Genomic DNA, 20,982 nt, shown 5'->3' with positions numbered 1-20,982 from the left:
GTCATTAATGCAGGTGAGGGAGAGCGGAAATGTGCTCTCTCTCTCTCTCTCTCTCTCTCTCTCTCTCTCTCTCTCTCTCTCTCTCTCTCTCTCTCTCGCTCTCGCTCTCTCTCTCTCGCTTTCGCTTTCGCTCTCGCTCTCGCTCTCTCTCTCTCTCTCTCTCTCTCTCTCTCTCGCTTTCGCTTTCACTCTCGCTCTCGCTCTCGCTCTCGCTCTCGCTCTCGCTCTCGCTCTCGCTCTCGTGCTCTCTCTCTCTCGCTCTCTCTCTCTCTCTCTCTCTCTCTCTCTCTCTCTCTCTCTCTCTCTCTCGTTATCTGACCACATTCATGTATTTATAATGATATATAATACACCTATGTATTTTTCTCGAATCTAGATTTATATTGGATCATGTTCCATTATTGCTAACTAGTCTTTATTTAAAAGTTCTGTTGGTCCATCTGGCAGCTGACTGCATGCCAAGCGTGCCGACTCATTTCACATCTCTCCCTCCCCCCTCTCTCTCTCCCTCCCCCCCTCTCGCTCTCTCATTATCTGACTACATTCATCAAAATTTTAAATGTCAAACCTATGTTTTCAAGTGCCATTTTAGCAGGGTAGCAATCATTTTATTGCTTTCCTCATAGGATAACTACTTTTGATAGAATCATGAAAACTAGTATTGATTCTACGTCACGAACTAATTTTCCTGAATAAGGGGATTTATTATGGAGATATTTCCAATTTTAGCAACCCTTATTGGCTAACACAATGAAAAAATATAAAATTGCAAAATTTATTGTCTTCAAACAACTATATTTATGTTTAATCAGATTTGGGAAGCTCTAAAAGAATAATATGAGATGATATTCCTGAATTATTATAAGCACTTTCTAAAATTGTGATGAATGACACGAGGCGCTTATTTGACCACACACTGCATATTTTATGGAGGTCAAACAGCTTGATAGATGGATTCATGTATATTTATGATTTGATTTTAGGGCGGAACTATATTTCATTCACCTCACTCCATGAGAATGTTTCTAAGCTATTTGAATTCTTATTTTTTATTTCTCACACCATTCAAGTTTATCATAACTTCATTTTATTAATTATGTAGTAAATATTACTCGTGTCCAAAGGTTTTCAAGAATCAGTAGCTTATGAATTATGACATCAAATAGATTTGGCATATGTTCATTCAGATCTTCCTCTGGAAATGGGCTGTTTCACACAATAGCACGTTAAAACATGGTCAATGTATAGTCAACGCTCGGGCAAGCTCTAGTCACCCAATGAAAGATATGATTGTCCAAGTAATCATCCATGGAAAAATATTTAACTTGAAGAAAAAAATCCTACGTTTTCACACTTTCTTTATGTTTATGAAGAAATGCCAAGTTTCAAAAATATTTCGTTTAGTTAATCACTAAAATTGAGATCTCGGTTATGGTGGTGATTGTGACTGTTTAATTTTCTATTAAATTATTTCTTCATTGTATCAGAGAATTTTCCCCATCTTTAATATCCATTTTTATTGTCCGATTGATTATTGGTGTAGCATTGATTAAACAATGTAATGAAATAAAAATATTATTAAAGAGCCTGAAGATTTCCCAAGGCAGGCTGTGATGACATACACTATTACTTGGTTAGCATGATGATATTTACATGAATATTTGTATTGCATTGATTTTATGTTATCATAATGATTAAACATAATTTTAGAATGATTTTTAGAATTTTAAAAAATATTAAGTATCTTCAAGGATTTTTGATGTCATACTCAGGAAGGAAATAATTTTTGGAGACAGAATAAAAGTTTTCCCAAATTTTCTGACTCTAAATTCAAGAAGATGCTATTTTTAAACATTGGAAAATATTTTTTAATATTTTTATAACTCTTATTTAATTTAATATGAATTAATAAAGGATCACAAATTGTGATGCCATAATGATCAAGCATGAGAAAAAAAATTAGATTCTTTTAACAGAAATGATAGATTTTTTAAACAGAAATGATGTTTCCCAATAAAATAAAGGATTTAAATCACAATAAATGTGGTGTGAAGACTGACAAAGTCAAAATTAAATTTGTGTTACTTTATTATTTATTTTTCTTTTTTACAGGTGAACAATAGTGGTGCGAGCTTATGTACCATGTGATAACACTCTGATAACATATGGGGCACACATGTTTATGTAGTGCCCATATGTCTAAGGATGATTGGTCCAGATGGAGCACCTCCAACATGGTGCGGAAAAATACATTACTGCATCAGACGCTGGGTATTTAACAAAGTTGTCTTTTTGTAAGTGGGGACATGTATCAATGCCCCAGCCATCCATAAAAAAATGATGAGATACAATCATTTCCTCTTAATAAACCAAAAATAGGGGTCAATTTTACCAAATTTAATCCCTTGTCGTTGTCAATTTTGGCTTATACAATAAAATTTATAAAAACCCTTAAGATGTGTAGTGATAAGTACGAGTGTCGTCCAAGGGAAGCTAGTAAGGAATCCAATTGATGTTCTTCTTGAATAATTTGAAACTAATTGGGGTTAATTTAATCTTCAACAGAGATCAAATTACCCTAATTAGAGGAGAAATTTAGAAAGGGAGGTAGAAGAGATGAGAGGAGTAGAAGAAATAAGGGGCTCTAATTTGAATTAATTGATCCAATTGAAAGGATCAAAGATTTCAATTAGAGAGATTAAGAAGAAGATTTAGATTTGTTTTGGTTGATTCTGTAGATTTGATAATTCAGGAACAACTACTCTATTGAATAATGGAATGGGAAATCCAATCTCCTAGAAAGTTAACCCTTTTTATGTTTTTTTTTATAGTTTTCTTGAAATGCACTTGAATAGCCAGGTAAATCTCTCAATTCCTCCTATCAATCCTATTCAGGGCTTGTACATGCCGCTCAAGCCAAGCAATTTAGAAGTTCAGTGACGTGTCACTAATCATGCTTGCAAAACTACATTTAATAAAGGGTTGTGAAGTCATTTTAAATGAAATAAACATGCATTTTATGTTAAATTCCACTTTTATGAAAATATTCGTTCATTATGTAAAATGTTCCATTTTAATAGGTTTTTGTGTTTATAAGCATAGTAAGGAATTTGATGGTTAAATAAAAGAATAAAAATTATAAAATAAAAAAAGAATATTAATAACATAAATATAAAAAAGAAAAAGAATGGGCCGCAGCCAAGCCAGGGCACAACCTTAGCCAAGTGCACTGCATGCACTGCCCGCAGCCGCAGCCGCCGGGCAGCACGCGCATCACAAGCCCGCGCATTATTTCTTTTCTGTTTTCTTCTATTTCAGGGCGACAACTCATCCCGAAGCACCGACGTGGACAAATCCGATGCATCCAACTGGATTCTCATGGCTGACGTGGCTCGCAGATGGAGCGGGGGTCTACCGAACTTAAAGGGGTCCACGGCTACGATTTAATCGTAGCCGTTGGACCCCTAATGACTCAGATCTAACGGCCAGGGGATCTCCGTATTTTCTTCACCGTCGACCGCCGTCTTCGTGGCCGGCGACGTCACTCTGGCGACGTCACTCCGACGGCGAGAAGGCGGATTTCAGCCGCTCGGTCACCAGAGATGTCGCTAGAATGGTCCCATACCGGTCAGGAAGGTCATCCGACCATTCCTGACCTATAAAGTGGTTGTGAATCACCGGAAAACGGGATCTTTCGTGCCGAGTTGAAATCTATAAAAATCGCGTCCTTTTTGCACGACGGAGCGCCCATTTTCCCCTTCTCTCATTCTGGTTCTCTCGGTCGTTGGTGGTGACAGCTCCATGACCTGAAGGGAGTGCTGAAGGCGGAAGAAACTCAAAGGAAGATCAACTTTCTTACCTGAAGGAAGACGCGGGCGGAACAGAGGTTTGAAGCCGTTGGCGACCTCCGTCCTCCGCCAAATCCAGTAAGAACGATATTTTTACGTTGGCTTAGATCAATAGATCAATTCTTACTTAGAAATATTGAGGAATTAACCTCAATCTAATTCTCGAAATCGAATCGAATCAATTTCGAGCAAAACAAAAACAAGAAAATCAAATTCCATAAAAATATTCCAAAATCACTAATCTACTTCCTCTTTTCATGTATAAAGTCTGAGATCAATATAAAATCTGTAGGGAGGACTTTGTTTATAAACATCATTAATAAATTCCTCCCTATCCTTTCTTGACCATTCTACTCATTAGTCTAATTCTATCTCTAAGTGCCAATCCCTGTGGAGACGACCTTGCTCATCGCTATACGATTTTGAGTAAGTTGACACATACAAAATTTTATTTGATTGAAGCAAAAATAACAACGACAATTTACACCCCATTTTCGCCTTCATCATCAGACAGGAACTAAGAAGAATGATTAAGAGATTCAACTAACAACATCCAAAATACACCAAAAAATTCAAATACAATGAAGGAAAAAGTACCGAACAACTTGATCAAAGCTGGTGCTCCTCTCTGTCTTGCAGCTATGATAGAGAACCATCAAGAATGACCCCCTCTTCTCAAAATTTGGCTTTTATACTTAGGTTAAATGTTAAAAATTACCATTTTACCCCTCATTAGTAATTAATTTTTGTCCATCAATGTAGGCCTGATCTGAATGATCCAACATACAGATAGAAAGAGGGGATCAAGACAAGAAAATCCATAAAAAATCATCTCAATCGGACTTCGGGATCAAAAGTTAATAATAAATGAAATTAAACTAATTTTAGCCATTGGATTTAAATTCATTTATTTATTAATTTATTTTTTTAATATGCCATGATGTGTCGTCTTCTCATTGGAGGACACATTTTGATCTCTAAGCGCCACGTACCCCTTGGCAAAAAAAGAAAACAAAGAGAAAAGTCAGAAAAATAAGGTTGCTACGCATTGCCATGCACATAAGATGTGTTCTTCTCACTACATTAACCATTTCCAGATCGCCATGTCACCAGCCGTGCACACGCGTTGTACGTGCAGCTCGGCAGTGAACTTACCTCCCGTAGCGCCCTATCATCAAGCGCCGTCAGATTCGCATCCGACGGTTGAGATGAGGCCACGTCGACTCCCGAAAAATCAATTAGACATTTTGCATAAAATTCCTTTTTTAAAATATGAAATTGCCATCTGACGCTGCCCAAAAGTAATATTGTATATGCCCCTTGCGTATCTCTCTCCTCTGATTTCTCATAAAAACCATTAAAAAATACTAAGTAATTGCAATAAAACCCTGTAACTATTTAAATAATACCTTTACGCCTGCATACACAACCGAGAGCTATTTTTTAGGGCATAATTGCAACTGAAATTTACAAATAGCCCCTCAAAGTTTGGAAATAACTTTAATACTCATTTTTGCCTTATAAATATATCATTTTCTTAATAAAAATGCATTTCTTCCTCAAATAAATCAAAGAAAAATCCAATAACATCCTAAAAAAATCCTAGAAAATTCAGTAATTCATCCCCATACTAATATATCGAAATTAAATATTAAACCTGCCATTTTCATTTAAAAATAATTATTTCAAGCTCAAATAAATCCCTTAAAATTCATAAAATTAACAGAAATTTAGGGAAAAATCAGAAATCACTTGAAAACATTATTTTCATGTAAATATATGACAACAAACCCTTTTAATCTCATTAAATGCGTAAAATTGTGCTAAATTGCTTGAAATAAAGACCAAAATTAGGGTGTTATCATCTCTGATAAAGGAATCTAGATAAATATCAAGGAAGACCTCTTTGACGTGGTGTGTCAGCGGTGGCGGCAGCGAGGCAAGAGAAATATTTGGATTAAATCAATGGTTGAAATTGTCTAACTTCAGGGCTTCATATGCGATGATCTAGAAGGGCGCTTGAGCTGAAATTTTGAGGGTGGCTTCTTCTTTCTTCTTTCTATCCATCATATAACTAAAGGAATTTAGGAAGTGATAAAATAAGAAAAAATAACAGAACCTGATTCAAATAGTTATGTTCCTTCTATTCTATTTCTTGATGTCTGGAAAATTAAAAGTGAAATCTAATTATAATGATGAGCCTCTTTTGGATATTTTTAAGCAGATCATCGTTGAATTTGTTTGATTGAAGCTTCCTAGTTGAAACATATAAGAATTCAGTTATCTTAAAATAGTAATTTTATTTTGGAAATCTTCCTGAAAATTTAGGAACCTCGGCGCACCTTTAATTAAGTGTGAAATGTGGGGAATGTTTTCTCTAAGGCACTACTAGATTCAGGAGCAAGTGTTAATTTATTTCCTAGGCCTTTATGTTATAAATTTAATGTTGGGAATTTAAAATCAGTCGTTTTTGAAATTTCAGTTAGCAGATGGCTCTCTTAATCAACACTATGTATTTTCATTCATTAATAAAGTTTTAATTAAATACTGTAAAATTAAAATCAATTAAAAATTTTTATTTATGAATCCAATATTATAAAATTCCATAAAAATATCAAGAAATCCAAAAAATAGAATATTATTTGAAAAAAAATGATTAATCATTTTAATCATTATAACACGGATATATGAGTATTTTGGTGCCTACAAGCATATAAATTAGGGCGTATAAATGATTGATGAGATTCATGTAATAATTAGGGTGTTAGCACACTCCTATCAACGTTGATAGACTTTAAATTTTTTTTCAAAAATCCTCATCAATTATAATGAGCTTCGTTGATGAAAGTGATTTTATTTTGTTGACATTGTCAAGGAACATAAGTATCAAATGCTTTCTTGCTACATTGTCAATAAGGTTGTCGATGCCATCATTGTTGTCATTATTTTCCTCATTTTTTATAATGAATTATGTCAATGATGATAGTTGTCATTTAGAAGAGTGGTTGTGGTTTTGAATTACACATTGTTCATTCTTGACTCATTGCTGCAGATACTAACGCCTAGCCATTTGCAGTTATTGTCATAAAGGATGTTGTTTTCACCAAAAATTGTTCTCCTTGTCTAGTCAGACAACTTTTTTGGATCAATAAAATATGATGTTACCTTCAAATTATTGAGCTTTATTATTTAGTCAACGTTAATTAAATAAGTTAAGAATATAATTTAAACATAGAACTCCATAAACATTATGTGAAATTATTTAATGACTTAAAATAGTACTCAATGAATGACTTAGGTAATATTATTTAATTTTTCATATTTCTTCCTATATTGAAATTAATTTCTTACTTTATATAATAATTAACAAGAACACGGTGCCTTCCTCACTGGTTTTAAGTGCTTCCTTTTGATGGAGGTCTTAGATTCAAGAACACCACATACAAAAATGTATTCTTTTATTTATAAGCAATCAATAACAATTCATATAACTAGTTCAAATATTCTTTCTGATTGATTGAAGATTATACAATACGAACTGATCTGATTATTAGATTTGCAATCTGATTACTGACCAATGATCGCTTCATAGTCAAAGCCTTATTGGATTGGGTACCCCTCGATCACATTAGTAGACAGAAGGTGGAGATGATGCAATAGAAGGGATGGGCACACAGTGAACACTTTCCAAAAAAACACTCATTGACATGTTTTTTCATCATTTTTTGAAAATTTGTAAGTTTAATAATATATGTTATCATACATTCTATAAATATATCCATTATTCATGCATAAACATGTTCTTTATTATTTATATTTTTTAGAAAACTGGACGAAAAATATTGTACTTGAACATTAATCATAATGTTATAACATTAAATTTCATGAGCTAATATAAAGTTCATATTATTTTCATGTGTCGGTGTAAGGGGCCTATAACAAAGGACCATGATCAGTGTGGTCGCAGAATAATACACATAATCCAGGCCATCCAATTTTGATTGGACATCCGTATATTTTGTTTATTTAAGAAACCATGCCCTTATTTCATTTGTTTGGTGAGAGACTCCGTGTCCTGCATATCATGTAAAAAAGTTCAAATTTCCAGAGTGAACATTAATGTATGTTGAAAGCTCAGATCCAGATGCTTCGTTGAAGACTAAATTTGTTCAAATTTATCAAGAGAGACCAAGAAATTGCTGTTTGAGTCAGATGCTCTATTGCTTGGAGATCTCCATATAAAGGCAAACATATGGGACCAACTGGTTGTCCCAGAAGAGAACCAAGTTAACTAGTGACCAGGTATGTGTCACGTTTTATTCATTATTTCTTAACAATTTTATTAAAAATTCTTATACTTATACATGACAAAACATATTTACAGATAAATGATGATATGTATGTGGATGACACCGAGGCTTCCCACTGTCGAAAACCATCACCTGTCCTAAAGTACTATACCAGAAATGGTGGCAGTAATTATACATGAAATATTTTCAACAACATTTACAAACTAGTGACAAGGGTTAAGAATAAGAGCCCATCAAAGTGATAGAAGGAATTGAAAGTGTGTCATATAAAGGAATACATAGAGATAAATCCTTCTAGCTGTGTGAAATTTTTCTGAAATTATTTTAAAATAAATTAACATATTGAAATAGAACCCAAGTGGAATAAAACTCACCTTTGTTGGGCCTCATTGTGAGTGTGGATCTGCTTTTCTTGCTTATTGCAATAAAAATTGAAGAAAATTTTAGCATTTTATGCACACCAGTGATGATGTGTATATTCCAAGTGGGAACTCTCCATAACATGCAACAGCTGAAACATTTATAGAAGAAAAATATAACCTTTTTAACATTTTCTGTTAAAAAGTTTCATGCACAATGAACTCTTGGACCACCTAAAACCATGCTGGTATACTTAGGATCACTATGCATGGGATTGATGATGCATTGATGATTCATGAACAAGTCATAGCATATGCATATCTATATCTGTACATGACTTTTGAATGCTAGGATAATAAGGCAGTTGAGGAATACAAAGAGGATGATGCCAAAGGGGAAGAAATTGAAGTGGATGATGACAAAGAGTAAATATTTTATAATAATTATTTTTAGTATTATCATTTAAGTAATTTAATGTCTTTTACCCTTTTCACGATTTAATCATGATGTGTTTCTATGCTTGTTCTAGGTTGGAGGAGCAAGTCGACACTTAAGTGTTGCCCTGTTGAATATGTTGCAAGGACAAAGTGGAGCGGAGGCAAGCTGGGCACTTTTTGTTTTCCAAGACGGTCATAATATATTATTTTGCAAGATATTAGTCCTTTTACGTGAAATCCATGCCAATTTTTTTGAATTTTTCTTTGACTTTGATGTGAACTAGTCAACCATAAATGGACCAGGATCAGACCAATTTATATGTAAGCTTTAGGTCTTTGCTATAAACTGAGATTAAGACCAGGACTGATGCAACACGTCCAGAAGGGATCGGCGGCTCGCGTTGCAACACAGGGTGAGGATCGAACAACACAAATTAATTGATGATGGAATGATGCAAACTCATGAAAATAATGAGAAGCGCAATCCACAACCAAGTAAGACGAGGCCCTAGTAGTGATCCGTACGTGCCACGTACGATCTGACTCCTAATGACCCGATAGATCACGAAGAACACCGCTGGTGCGGGTATCCCTGATCGGACTGTCTAATCCCGGTGATAGGAGTGAGATGGATTGGGTGAGGTGGAACACTCCCCAATCCCGCGGAACAGGTAGGTAAAGTTGATTAATCCTCGGCGGTGGAGCACACGAGAAAATATTGGAAGAAGTAACAATACTCAAAGGGGTGTAGTTAAGTGACCTGCGGGGCCGAAGCCCGGTAGATCGCGGTGGACCGAAACCGTGTGGTTGGCGGGAAATAGACTGTGGCGACGGCGAGCTGGTATCGGACTGAAACGTGAGGCTGAACGGAGACGAGGCCGGCGGTGACCCGTGACGAGCGGCCGCGACGGGGCGGCGAGAGACGTACGGCGCAGCGGCAGCGACAGCGACGGCCCGGAGGTGGAGACGACGGCGAGCGGCACGGCAACGCAGAGATGGAGGCGGCAAGCGGCGCAGGAACGGCGTGCAGCACGGCGGCAGCGACGGTATTGTGCGGCGCAGGAGCGGCGCAGGCGGCGGCGCAACAACGGCGGTGGCGAGCAGCACGACCGCGGAGGCGGCGCGTGGCTGGGCGGCGGCGGCGGCGGCGGCGGCGGCGGAAACTCGTCGGCGCAACCTAGACCGGGGAAATGCAGGAAGGACAGAAATGCCCTTTTCGTGACGAGTAATTACCGGAAGTTGCCGTTTCTTATATCCGGGTTGACTCAGTCTGGTTGACCGAGTCGTGACTCGGTCTCGACGCGGACCGGACCAGGTCGAGTCGGGCACCGAGTTGAGTCTCTCGTGACTGGGCGTCCCTCCTCCCCGGCGAAGAAGACCGGCGGGGGCGCCCTGGCTGCCCTGGCGTCTTCCGGGCTGTGGTTGGCGCTCAGACGGCCCGTCGGCGGCGGTCCAGTGGTGGGCGGTGTCCCGGCGGCGTCGTAGGGTAAGCTGGGGTGAGGGTGGCCGAGCCCTATGACGAGGGGCGTTGGTTCGTCAGGCGGTGAGTGCCGTGTGGTCGTCGGCTGAAGACGGCGTCGGTCTGGGTGGGCACAGGAGTGCGCGCCGCTGGCGGATTGGCAGCAGGCGCCTGGGCGGCGCTTGATGGGTGGCGGCAATTGGCGCTGGAACCGGCGGTCGCAGCGATGGTGGAAGCGACGTCTCTCCCTTGAGAGGCTGAAGGAGAATGGCGGTGGCGTCGAGGCGGTGGCACAATCCGGCGTCGGCGGTTCGGTCGGCAGAACGACGGCGACGGCTAGTGGCAGCGGCGAGGCGGCGACGGCTCCTTCTCCTCTTCACTCTAGAAACCCAGCTCTCCTCCTGGAGGAGTCTTGTCTCCTTGCGACCTGCTAACGAAACTCAAGGCATCCTTTCCCAAGAACAAGCATCAAACAACAAAATTCATTCTCGTACTCCTCCAGGACATCCCTTCTCCTTTTATAGGGGGAGAGTGAAAAACCCTAGGGCTCGGCTCGTAATTAGGGAGAAAACCCCTAATCGAGCCGTAAAAAAAACGTGGTTCGAAATACGACGGAGGGGACAAAACAAGGAAGCCCTCCCAGAAACACGATAAGGAAAATCCAAGAAAATGCAAAGGAAATGGGACGAAAAAACTTCCTCCTCAAGCTGTATACTTGAACTCTGGATCCTTCGCGTTGGCTCGAGCTACGCGATGTGGCTGCTCGTGTGTCGCAGCGGGCCGATCTTGTACTTCAGCTTGCGGATGGTCCCCCATCAAGGACCGTCTAGCCCTGACTAAGTGGGATGGATGGACAGAGAGAGAGAGAAAAAAAGACTTAGAGAAAAAGAGGTACAGGTAGAGTGATCGAGTGAGAGGGAGTGGGAGAGATAGGGATGAGAGTGATTTGGTGAGAAGGAGAGAGAGATACGCATACATTTATACAGAGAATGAGGGAGAGAGTGATACACACATACATTTGTACAGAGAATGAGAGAGAGAGATAATAGTAGGTGTAGTATAAAAAGGGTAGCAAGTGAGTAACAGGGAGAGAGAAGGAATGAGATGGATAGAGAGAGAGAGAGAGAGTGAATGAGATGGAGAGAGAGGGAAAGAGAGGGAGGGACGTAGAGAGAGAGATAATGATATAGAAAGAGATGGAGATATATGGACATAGGGGGAGAGGGTTGTGAAGGGCCAGAGCAGAGAAAGAAAGAGAGGATGAATGAGATAAAGAAGTAGCTAGAGATATAGATAGATATAGAGATAGGGGAGAGTGGTGAAGGGATAGCGAGGAGAGAGAAAGAGAGAGAGGGAAAGTGAGGTGAAAAAACAGTAAGAGGTAGAAAGATATAGAGATGGAGAGAGGGGGAGACCAAGGGGGAGAGGACAGAGAAAGATAATGCATCTTCTAGTATTCTTGTACATCTGATTCATTAAACCAGTGAGAAGATAGTTGTCCGCTGGTATTGCAAATAATGAAAGGAAGACCTTTTCTGCTATAGAGCGAACATGGTTGTATTGATCCTTCATGTTCCTTGGAAAAATCACCAAATATTTTTTAGGGAGTGGAAAGGGTGAGTAAGCTAAAAAAATAAAAAGATGTGGAAATATATATATATATATATATATTTCAGAGTGAGTGAGTGAGAGATAGCAAGGATGGGAGGTAGAGAAAGAATGGGAGAGATTAATAGAAAATTGGGGGGAGAGAAGGAAAGAGTATAAATCACTTTCTGAATACAGTTAAAACTTGCTCATGAAAATAAAAATCAATTGCGTTGATTCAAAATTTATCTCAGTTGAAAATCATTATTATTTAAAAAGCTTTTGAGAAGATGCTTTAAGTAAAACTCTCTTCTTAACATAATTTCAATTTGAGAGCCTTTAAGTTTCCCAATCCATATAGTCTTACATTTTCTATTCCTGGTTCTCTCTTCTTAAAATTCTTTAAACTTTCATGGAATTTAAAGAAATGAAGTCCAAATTTCCTAAAAAATGACCAACCCCAAAAACCCACACTAATGATCAGAGTTACCAAACCTTCTTAATGATTCATAGATACCCATCAAACTATAGAATTCCCTCAAAAAATTTACCATAAACTTGAAGAAATAAAAAAAATCCATTCATCTACAAAACCTCCATTTCCAAAACTTGCCCAGTTGAATGAAAAACTCGACTCGTTCTTCCCAACTCGTCCAGTGCACCGAGTCAACTCGGTTCATCTTCCTCATATAAGCTAAGACGACGTCTCTCCAGTTCCTCCACAACAGATGGATAGATAACTTTCTCTCTCTATATCTCTCTTTCTCTCTCTATCTCTCTCTCTCTATCTCTCCCTTCAATGGGGGCTGCCCGGCTTCCTTCTCTGACAATCCTCCGGTCGCCATCGCCGGTGAAGCCATGGGCTTGCTTCTCCTCGTCGAAATCGACCCCCTTTCTTCCTCAATCTCTTCGATCAAGGCCGGCCAGAAGGGGAAGAACCTGCCTTTCTAGAAGCAGCAGTAGCGGAATCTCCACTCAGAGCCTAACCAAGGATGATAAGCTTCATGGAGATCCCCCAAAACCCAATCTTGATGGGTCTGTGACCCCTCGTTCTGTGGATTTCAACGCCTGGTACCTCGACGTCATCGCCCATGCCGAGCTCGCTGATTATGGGCCTGTTCGTGGCACCATGGTCATTCGGCCTTATGGTTATGCTATTTGGGAGAACATCCAGGTCTGCTCTTCAGTGTTTTCATCTTTCCTGTTGCGTTTTGATTGTTGGAGTTCTTCTTGATTGCACTGTTTTTGGGAATTTCTGACGTCGTCTGGTCGCAAATTTAGGATTACTTGAACGTGAAGTTTAAGGAGACGGGCCACAGCAACATGTATTTTCCCCAGGCAAATGCTCTTCCGTATGGTTATTGTATGATTGTTTCTGCGATGATTTTTTGCTATCTTGGCATGTGTGAGAATTTTTTTGACGAATTTTGGTGGAATTTACCCCGATACGGTTGGCCCCTTTAAATTTGGCTCCTCTCTGTGATGAACTGATGTACCCATGAACTGATGTAGAACCTTCTTTGTTTGTGCCTCCCCAAATAGTCGTCCAGAATTAATTTTATAATCATTCCTTTCTAGTTAATTGTGTCTATCTGCTGTCTAGATAAATCGCTGTAGTGCTGCTCCTTCCAGTCATAGCATCACCTTCTGAATTCTTTCCCTTTCTACTACTTTGCTCGACCTGAAGTACCTCTTCATTGTTGTTGCCAACCTTTTAGCATCACTTCCCTGAATTATTTTTTTTTGATTCAAATTATTTAGAATCTCTATCTTCAATTAAGGATCTATTTTTTCTCCAGCATTTTTTTTAGTGCACTGGCAGTAGTTTCCAAGCCATAATATTCTATGAAAGTTTTTGTGATTCTTGTAATGTCCACGTATGCAGTTCATACCATTCTCATTTATCGAGAAGGAAGCAAGCCACGTTGAAGGCTTCAGCCCTGAACTGGCTCTCGTTACGATTGGAGGAGGCAAAGAACTCGAAGAAAAACTTGTGGTACGGAATATTCCTTTTAAATCATATTTCTTTTCCTACCCCTGATTTATCCGACAATTTTCAATTGTTTAAATCAGAATATTCTGTACTATGAGTACCTTTTATTCTTTTTATGTGAGGCTGTGACAGGTCAGACCAACCAGTGAGACAATTGTGAACCACATGTTTACCCAGTGGATTCATAGTTACCGGGACCTTCCTCTGATGATCAATCAGGTCTGATTTTTTTTTTTTGGCTCTCTAAAGTTTCTAAAAGTTGCATATGGACGTTATATTGTGACTTTCTAATGCTCTCCTTCAGTGGGCGAATGTCACGAGATGGGAAATGCGTACAAAGCCTTTTATTAGAACTCTGGAGTTTTTATGGCAGGAAGGCCACACAGCTCACGCAACCCCAGAAGAGGCAGAAGAAGAGGTCTTTCTTTTCAATGTTTTGTTTTATTTTCTTGTGGAAGTAACTGTTTTATCAAAATTTGCCCTTAGGCTTCCCACTCCTGTTGAGGGATAGGGGAACCCTCAGTCTTAACTGAGTTTCACTTTTCTCGTCATTCTCTATCCTTTTCCTACTTACGTTCCTCTTGTGTCAGCTAACAACTCGTACTTCCCGTCAGGGTTTAACACGTTGAAGCTGGAGGTTGACTTTGGCGTTGACATGACATGTCATAGGAATAAAAAAATGCATCAAAATGAGATGACATGACGTTGATATGCGGACAATCAATATAACAAGAATTCAAGTGAGTTTGATGGCTGATGTTGACTTTGCATTAATGGTTGTTGATACCTGGTCAACATCAACGTCAAATGTCAACTATTAATGATTAAATCATCGACGTCGATGTCATCTTCAACGCGGGTTGACATCAACATCAACCAGGGTTGATGACGTTGATGGCTAGCTGATGGTTGATACTTTTTGAACCCACTCGCCATGGATATATAGGAGTTTTTAACTTTTTTGTCATGATTTCAGCTCTTCTTTAAGATTGCATCGAGGACACTTTTTTATTTACCTGTTGATATTCCAGCTTTGTGCTCTGATACATCACTTTTTACAGGCCCTACAGATGATCGACATCTACACAAAGTTTGCCAATGAGGTTGCAGCAATACCTGTTGTCATGGGCCGAAAGTCCAAAGTCGAGACGTTTGCTGGGGCCTCTAGAACATATACTATTGAAGCCATGATGGGTGACCGAAAAGCGTTGCAAGCAGGAACCAGTCACAACCTTGGGCAGAATTTTTCTCGTGCCTTTGGAACGCAGGTTTGTGTTAATCCAAAATTTTGATTTTTTTTCAATTTTTATTTTTTCCTGAGTTTAAACTATTTTGAAATGTTTAAAAGGTTTTAAAAAGTTACTTTTATTGTTAGAGCATGTGATGCTCTATTTTGTTATAATTTCCCTTGAAATTACGTTTTCTTCTAGTGGTAAAGGCTGATTGTTGTTCTATAATTCATTTCTGATGATAATAGACCAAACTAAGGGAATGACAAAAAGAACTTGAGAGAGTATTTCAAGCTACGCAGTGGTCTCAGCTTTGCCAAATCAAATCTGTAGCCGTAAAATAAAATGACGTCAAACTCAGGCATTTAAGAGAAGTGTTAATGCATCCATCTCCTTTTCTTTTTTCCGAATTTCTTGAATTTCCCTTTTTTCTATGCTTTATTATTTTTCTCTGTCATGTTGAATATCATGTTTTTGCGCTAATATTAAGACGCTTGTTCTTCTTTTCCATTTCTTTCTCTTCTCTCTTTCCTCTCTCCCTCCCCCCGGATGGATTCAACTAGATGAATACTAATAGATTTTAAAAGTGCACCTCAGTCGTAATTTCCTGGCTATTTTTTCTGTCTTTTAAAGATTCGATTGGTTCCAAAGTCAAGGTCCAGGTGCATTGGTGTCGGCTAATTGGAAGATCAAGATAGAAAAGATAGTCTCAGAAGAGGAGCACCGAGCATTTTTCATGGATTCATGTTATTTATGGATACATATTATTTATATACTCGTATTATGTTATGAATATTTAATTCAAAAAAAAATTACGTTATGAATATTCATGATTCATGTTTGCGCAATTGAGATTAAACTAAAGATAACAAAGTATATTTGAACTTTAGGTCTCATTTTCCGTGCTCTTCAGTTTGAATGGCAAACAAAGCTTTCCTCTTAGAGCCTTATCTTTCTGATGAATTTCTCGTAAGCTCCATGCACTGACTTTCTTTTGCTTCTGGCAGTTTACAGACGAGAATGGTCAGAGACAACATGTATGGCAGACTTCATGGGCCATCAGCACTCGTTTCATTGGTGGTATAATAATGACTCATGGAGACGATGCTGGTTTGATGCTTCCCCCCAAAATTGCTCCTGTACAGGTATTTCAGAACTAGTTACTAATCCCATGACTCATGTTTCTACCGTTTTAACAGCCAAAAAAATCAAATAAACAAAGCAGTAATTCCAAAACACTGCACCTACAACTTTAAAAAATTTAGAAAGTTCCTTCTGGTTTTGATATTTTACACGTGTGACCTGGAGAGTACTGCTTTGAGTTTTGATATTTTTACTTGATCCAGTTCATCAAGAATGCCCTACAACTTTAAAAATTTAGAAAGTTCCTTCTGGTTGATTCTCATTACAGATAACTATTTCATGAGACAAAAGTTTCTACCCTCCATCTACCAAAAAAATATAGAACTGAGACAACTTCAGAAGCCTGCGCTGCAGTGTTCCTATAAAATGGTTGACTTTGAACTCTAAATTTTGAATTTGTCAATTTTACTTGATCCAGTCCAGTTCATGAAGAATGCCCTAGAATTATTTAAATTTAGCAAGTTCCTTATGGGTTATTTTTCTTCCAGTACCGTATGGAGTTTTTATTTTATTTTGATATTTTACTGAACAAAATTTATCAGGTCGTGATTGTGCCAATTTGGAAGACTGCCGATGAGAAGGCCGCAGTCCTCGAATCTGTATCTTCCATAGAGACTACGCTAAAGACAGCTGGTATTAGAGTCAAAGTGGATGATTCGGAGCAGAGGACACCTGGATGGAAATTCAATTTCTGGGAGATGAAGGTATTGAACTCTCTCTCTCTAGTTTTTTTTTTTAATATCTGTTTTTTTTGAAAGAGATTAAACTTATGAAAGACTCAAACTTTCGCGGCAGTTTACCATTTGTGAAGAAAAGTACGTTTTGCCTCTTTTTGTGATGGACCGTTCAAAACTGAAAAAAATCAACTGTTACATGCTCCTCTTTCATGGAATCCCATCAAGGGAAAAATACTTTTGTTTGCATTTTCGGCCGCGTGCTTTACTTGGCAAAAAAAAACTGTTCTTTTTTTTAAATTGGCCTACCTTGTTGATATTTACACAGACCCGCATCCTTTTTTTATGTAAAGGTCCCTAAGTCTATTCTCATTTCGTTGACCCACTGAGTTGACGAACGTTGATAAACGATATTCTTTATTTTTCTAGGTCAGTTTTCTTTGATTCCTCAATGTATTTGATGAAAAATTGTCCTCCAGCATAAAAGTGCTCACATCAACTTGACTCTCGTTTAAAATCGAGTCTTCTTTGTTTTCATGTCGAGGCAAAGTTTTTTATTGTGAGTTTGGCCTACGGACCATCTCCAAAATTTTCATTCGTTAATATTTTGAAGATAAAGTTATACGGAGAAATTTTTTCTTGGAATGATTGAACCTCCTAATAAGATATTTTGCTTTTGAAATACTCTTAATACGAAATTTTAACTTCATTAAGATTATCCAAACAGAACGAATCAGATGTCTTAATATGGATTCCATTTTAGTTTCGAAAATAGAAGTAAAATCACTATTTGAAAGTTAAAAATAGAATCATTTCAATTTATTTCCCCTAAAAGATTTTCTTTTAGACGTCGACTCACTTAAACTTTTTAATTGATGAATAATTCATGCTCTTTCCAGGGAGTCCCTCTGAGAATGGAAGTAGGACCACGTGACGTGGCCAAGAGAACGGTGGTGACATCAAGGAGGGACGCCCCCGGCAAGCAGGGGAAAGAATTCGGGATATCCATGGAATCTGCTGAGCTGGTCAACCATGTCAGACAGAGGTTAGATGATATCCAGGCAGTTCTTCTGGAGAGGGCCACTGCTTTCCGTGACAGGTATTTCGAACACAACTACTGACTTTTGTCATCCGTGCGCATTGACTTTTAAACTCACCTGGTCTATCGGTGACTCATACTTCCTGCGAAGTGAGGAAAAACTTAATTTTCAGAAAACCCAGAAAAATTTATGCTCTCAGAAATTGGGTTGACTTTCGTTAGGAAACTTCTGGGAGATGAACTGTATTCTCATACTGTGTTGGCTTTTCCACCATACTCCAAAAAACTGCACAGAAAAAAAATCTATGTTCTCCAATTGCGTTGACTTTCAAGAGAAATAATTGCTAATTTTTCTCCTGCAGTAACATCGTGGATGTGACCTCATACGAGGAGTTAAAGGCTGCCATCGCTGAGGGCAAATGGGCGAGAGGTCCATGGTCAGCGAGGTAAATAAATTAATCGATAGTCAATGGTCAAGCAGCCTTATTCTGGTTATAATTCGCATTATGAGAAAAATGATTTTAAAAGGATTAAAAAAACTCCTTAACCATTATAAACAACCCTGGCTAATATTATAAACAACCCAAATTTGGGTAGAATTTCCATTTTGGGAAAATGATATAAAAAGAAGGGAAGCTCGTTCGATCAACAATTTTTAAGAAAAATTTAACCTTTATGGTGCAGTGATGCGGAAGAGCAGAGAGTGAAAGAGGAGACTGGAGCGACCATAAGATGCTTCCCCTTTGACCAGCCTGTGGGGCCCAAGACCTGCCTCATGACCAGTCAACCTGCTGCCGAGGTTGCGATTTTCGCCAAATCTTATTAGAATTTTCTCCCTCTACATTTTTTTGATAGGTCTGATTTTTGCTGAAGATAAAATATCTGTCAACGTTTGATAACATTTTTAAGGAAAACAAAATTGATGTTGACTTGGCTTGGGGTTGAGATCTACAGATCTGGATCCAGGTAGCCGTGATTTTCGCCGTTGGATATTCACATTTTTCCTCGTGTCCATCTAGCAGTCCATTTAACATCAACATCGAGATGGTGCAACTTGGCCCCATGTGGAAACCGATGGATTTCGCCACCTGTGACATCTCATGCATGACAAGTAACATTTTATGATCTTGCATTTTTCAGCCTCTGGTAGAAAGGGTTACATGTAATTTCTGGTAATGCCATCTAGCTCTCTGATACTTCACGCACGTGGCACGGCATACGGTTGACACGTGGTGCCTGCCAATGATGGCGGGTAACGTGGACCAGCTGCGGCCCATGCAGAGTAAATTGTTACTAGACCTTCATAATTCAAGAGACAGTAACGCTTCACACAGGACGTTGAAGGTTGCAGCTCCATAAGTTCATCTTTTGAACATATATGGAGCTGAAAATATATGGCATCATGAAGAAGAGTTGATGGACATCTTCTAATGTCAAGAATGCTCTTGTGTTCTTCAAAGTGATTTAATAGATGTTTAATGATTGATATTAAATGGATTGGGAAATTCATTTGACAGATCCTTCACTGGCACAAAAGAGTTAACCTCACAAGAGTCATAAGTGACTCACACTTGTGCAGGGTATTATACAAAGAAAACTACCAATGAGAAGAAGGGGAACAAGATTTTGAACCTGGTTTGTTGCATTCCATCTATGGTATAGCTGTGAGCAGATCCAGCCTTTTTCTCCTCCTTGTTCTTCCTCAGAGCTAATCTGACCTTGTTGCATTTTCAGCCCACTGGCTCATTGATCCATTATTCGTGAGTGAAAAACTCTAAAGCCAATCTAGGAAGCTAGTTTCATCTCTTTAAAAATTCAACTACATGTTCATAAAATTGGATGCACAAGGTATAAGGTCTAAATCATGTTCGTTAAGGCTAAGGGTGATGAAGAAGGGGGTGAATTAGGTCTTAAAAAATATATAAAATTACGAAAAGAAGCTTTGCTACTTAGTGAATATCAACTATATCTGTATATGATATTATCCTAGGAAAGAGGTAGATGAGATGGAACAGTACAGTATCTGTACAGGTTTGAGCTGTAGACAAGTCTGGTAATAGAGTCCCTAATCCATAATCCTGTAATAGCAGTTCATCATACCAGTTCGGTGTAATTTTTTTTTTGTTATGATTTTCTTCTAATCATTTTCACTTTCAATTTAGTTTGGATGAATAACATATGATCTTGAATATCATAAATGCCTAAAGAAGATAAAAATCAAGAAATAACGAAAGCCTAATATGATGTCCCTGCAGTTTGGGTTTGATTTGTGTGATTCCGGCGCCGATTTTATTTTGGTGTCCTGTAAATTTGGAATGGGGATAGATTTGATTTCTTCTTTGACAATTGATAAAGCATCTACCTTTCTCAATGCGGATGAAGATATTTTGATGTTTATTTTTTGATTCCTTGCAGTTAGGAAGATAAAGGGTCAAAGGAGTTATTATTTCTCGCTCCTGATTGGTTCTTATACATCACTTTCTTTATCTAACCATTACATCAAGAAAAATATCCAATTATTGATGGCATTTGGAAATCAGGGCATTGGTTTCATAGTGATCATCCAAACTAAGTTCAAATAAACTTATGTCAAATTTTATATTCTGGATTTAATTCTTTGGATTATTCCTAATATTTTATGGTCTTTTCATAGGAGAAAGCTTTCCGGCAAAATATGTGATGTAAAATGAATATTTATTTTATTTTCATAAATTTATATGCATGTTTAATGAAATATTATGTGTAAATAAAACCAAATCGTTGAGTATGGTTTCAAGAACAACTCACAAATATTTTTGGAAACTAAGTATTTCCTCAACTTTTATATCAAGAAATAAAAAAATTAATACTTTTTATACTAATTAAATTTTCATATAATAATTCACTTGTTTGGCCCAACATAC

At 38.2% G+C, this 20,982-nt stretch overlaps 1 protein-coding gene across 1 annotated transcript; it reads left to right on the top strand.

The window, feature by feature from the left end:
* Positions 1–12,724: 12,724 nt before the first annotated feature.
* Positions 12,725–19,008, top strand: OVA6 (Class II aaRS and biotin synthetases superfamily protein). The gene is made up of 11 exons (XM_078574726.1): positions 12,725–13,175; positions 13,283–13,339; positions 13,887–13,997; positions 14,127–14,213; positions 14,299–14,412; positions 15,056–15,262; positions 16,231–16,368; positions 16,909–17,070; positions 17,940–18,139; positions 18,442–18,525; positions 18,764–19,008. The coding sequence occupies exons 1-11, from the start codon at positions 12,801–12,803 to the stop codon at positions 18,903–18,905; spliced, it is 1,677 nt and encodes a 558-aa protein (XP_078430852.1). The 5' UTR covers positions 12,725–12,800; the 3' UTR covers positions 18,906–19,008.
* The last annotated feature ends 1,974 nt before the right edge of the window (positions 19,009–20,982 follow it).

This window comes from Wolffia australiana, chromosome 4 (assembly GCF_029677425.1).
Source record: "Wolffia australiana isolate 7733 chromosome 4, ASM2967742v1".
Taxonomy (NCBI): Eukaryota; Viridiplantae; Streptophyta; class Magnoliopsida; order Alismatales; family Araceae; genus Wolffia; species Wolffia australiana.
This window is presented reverse-complemented; position numbering and strand designations above follow the sequence as displayed.

Coding starts and splice junctions, on each gene's coding strand:
- OVA6 (XM_078574726.1), top strand. CDS start 12,801: ATGGGGGCTGCCCGGCTTCCTTCTCTGACAATCCTCCGGTCGCCATCG. Junction 14,413..15,055: donor CAGAAGAGGCAGAAGAAGAG/GTCTTTCTTTTC, acceptor CACTTTTTACAG/GCCCTACAGATGATCGACAT. Junction 18,526..18,763: donor AGAGGTCCATGGTCAGCGAG/GTAAATAAATTA, acceptor TTTATGGTGCAG/TGATGCGGAAGAGCAGAGAG.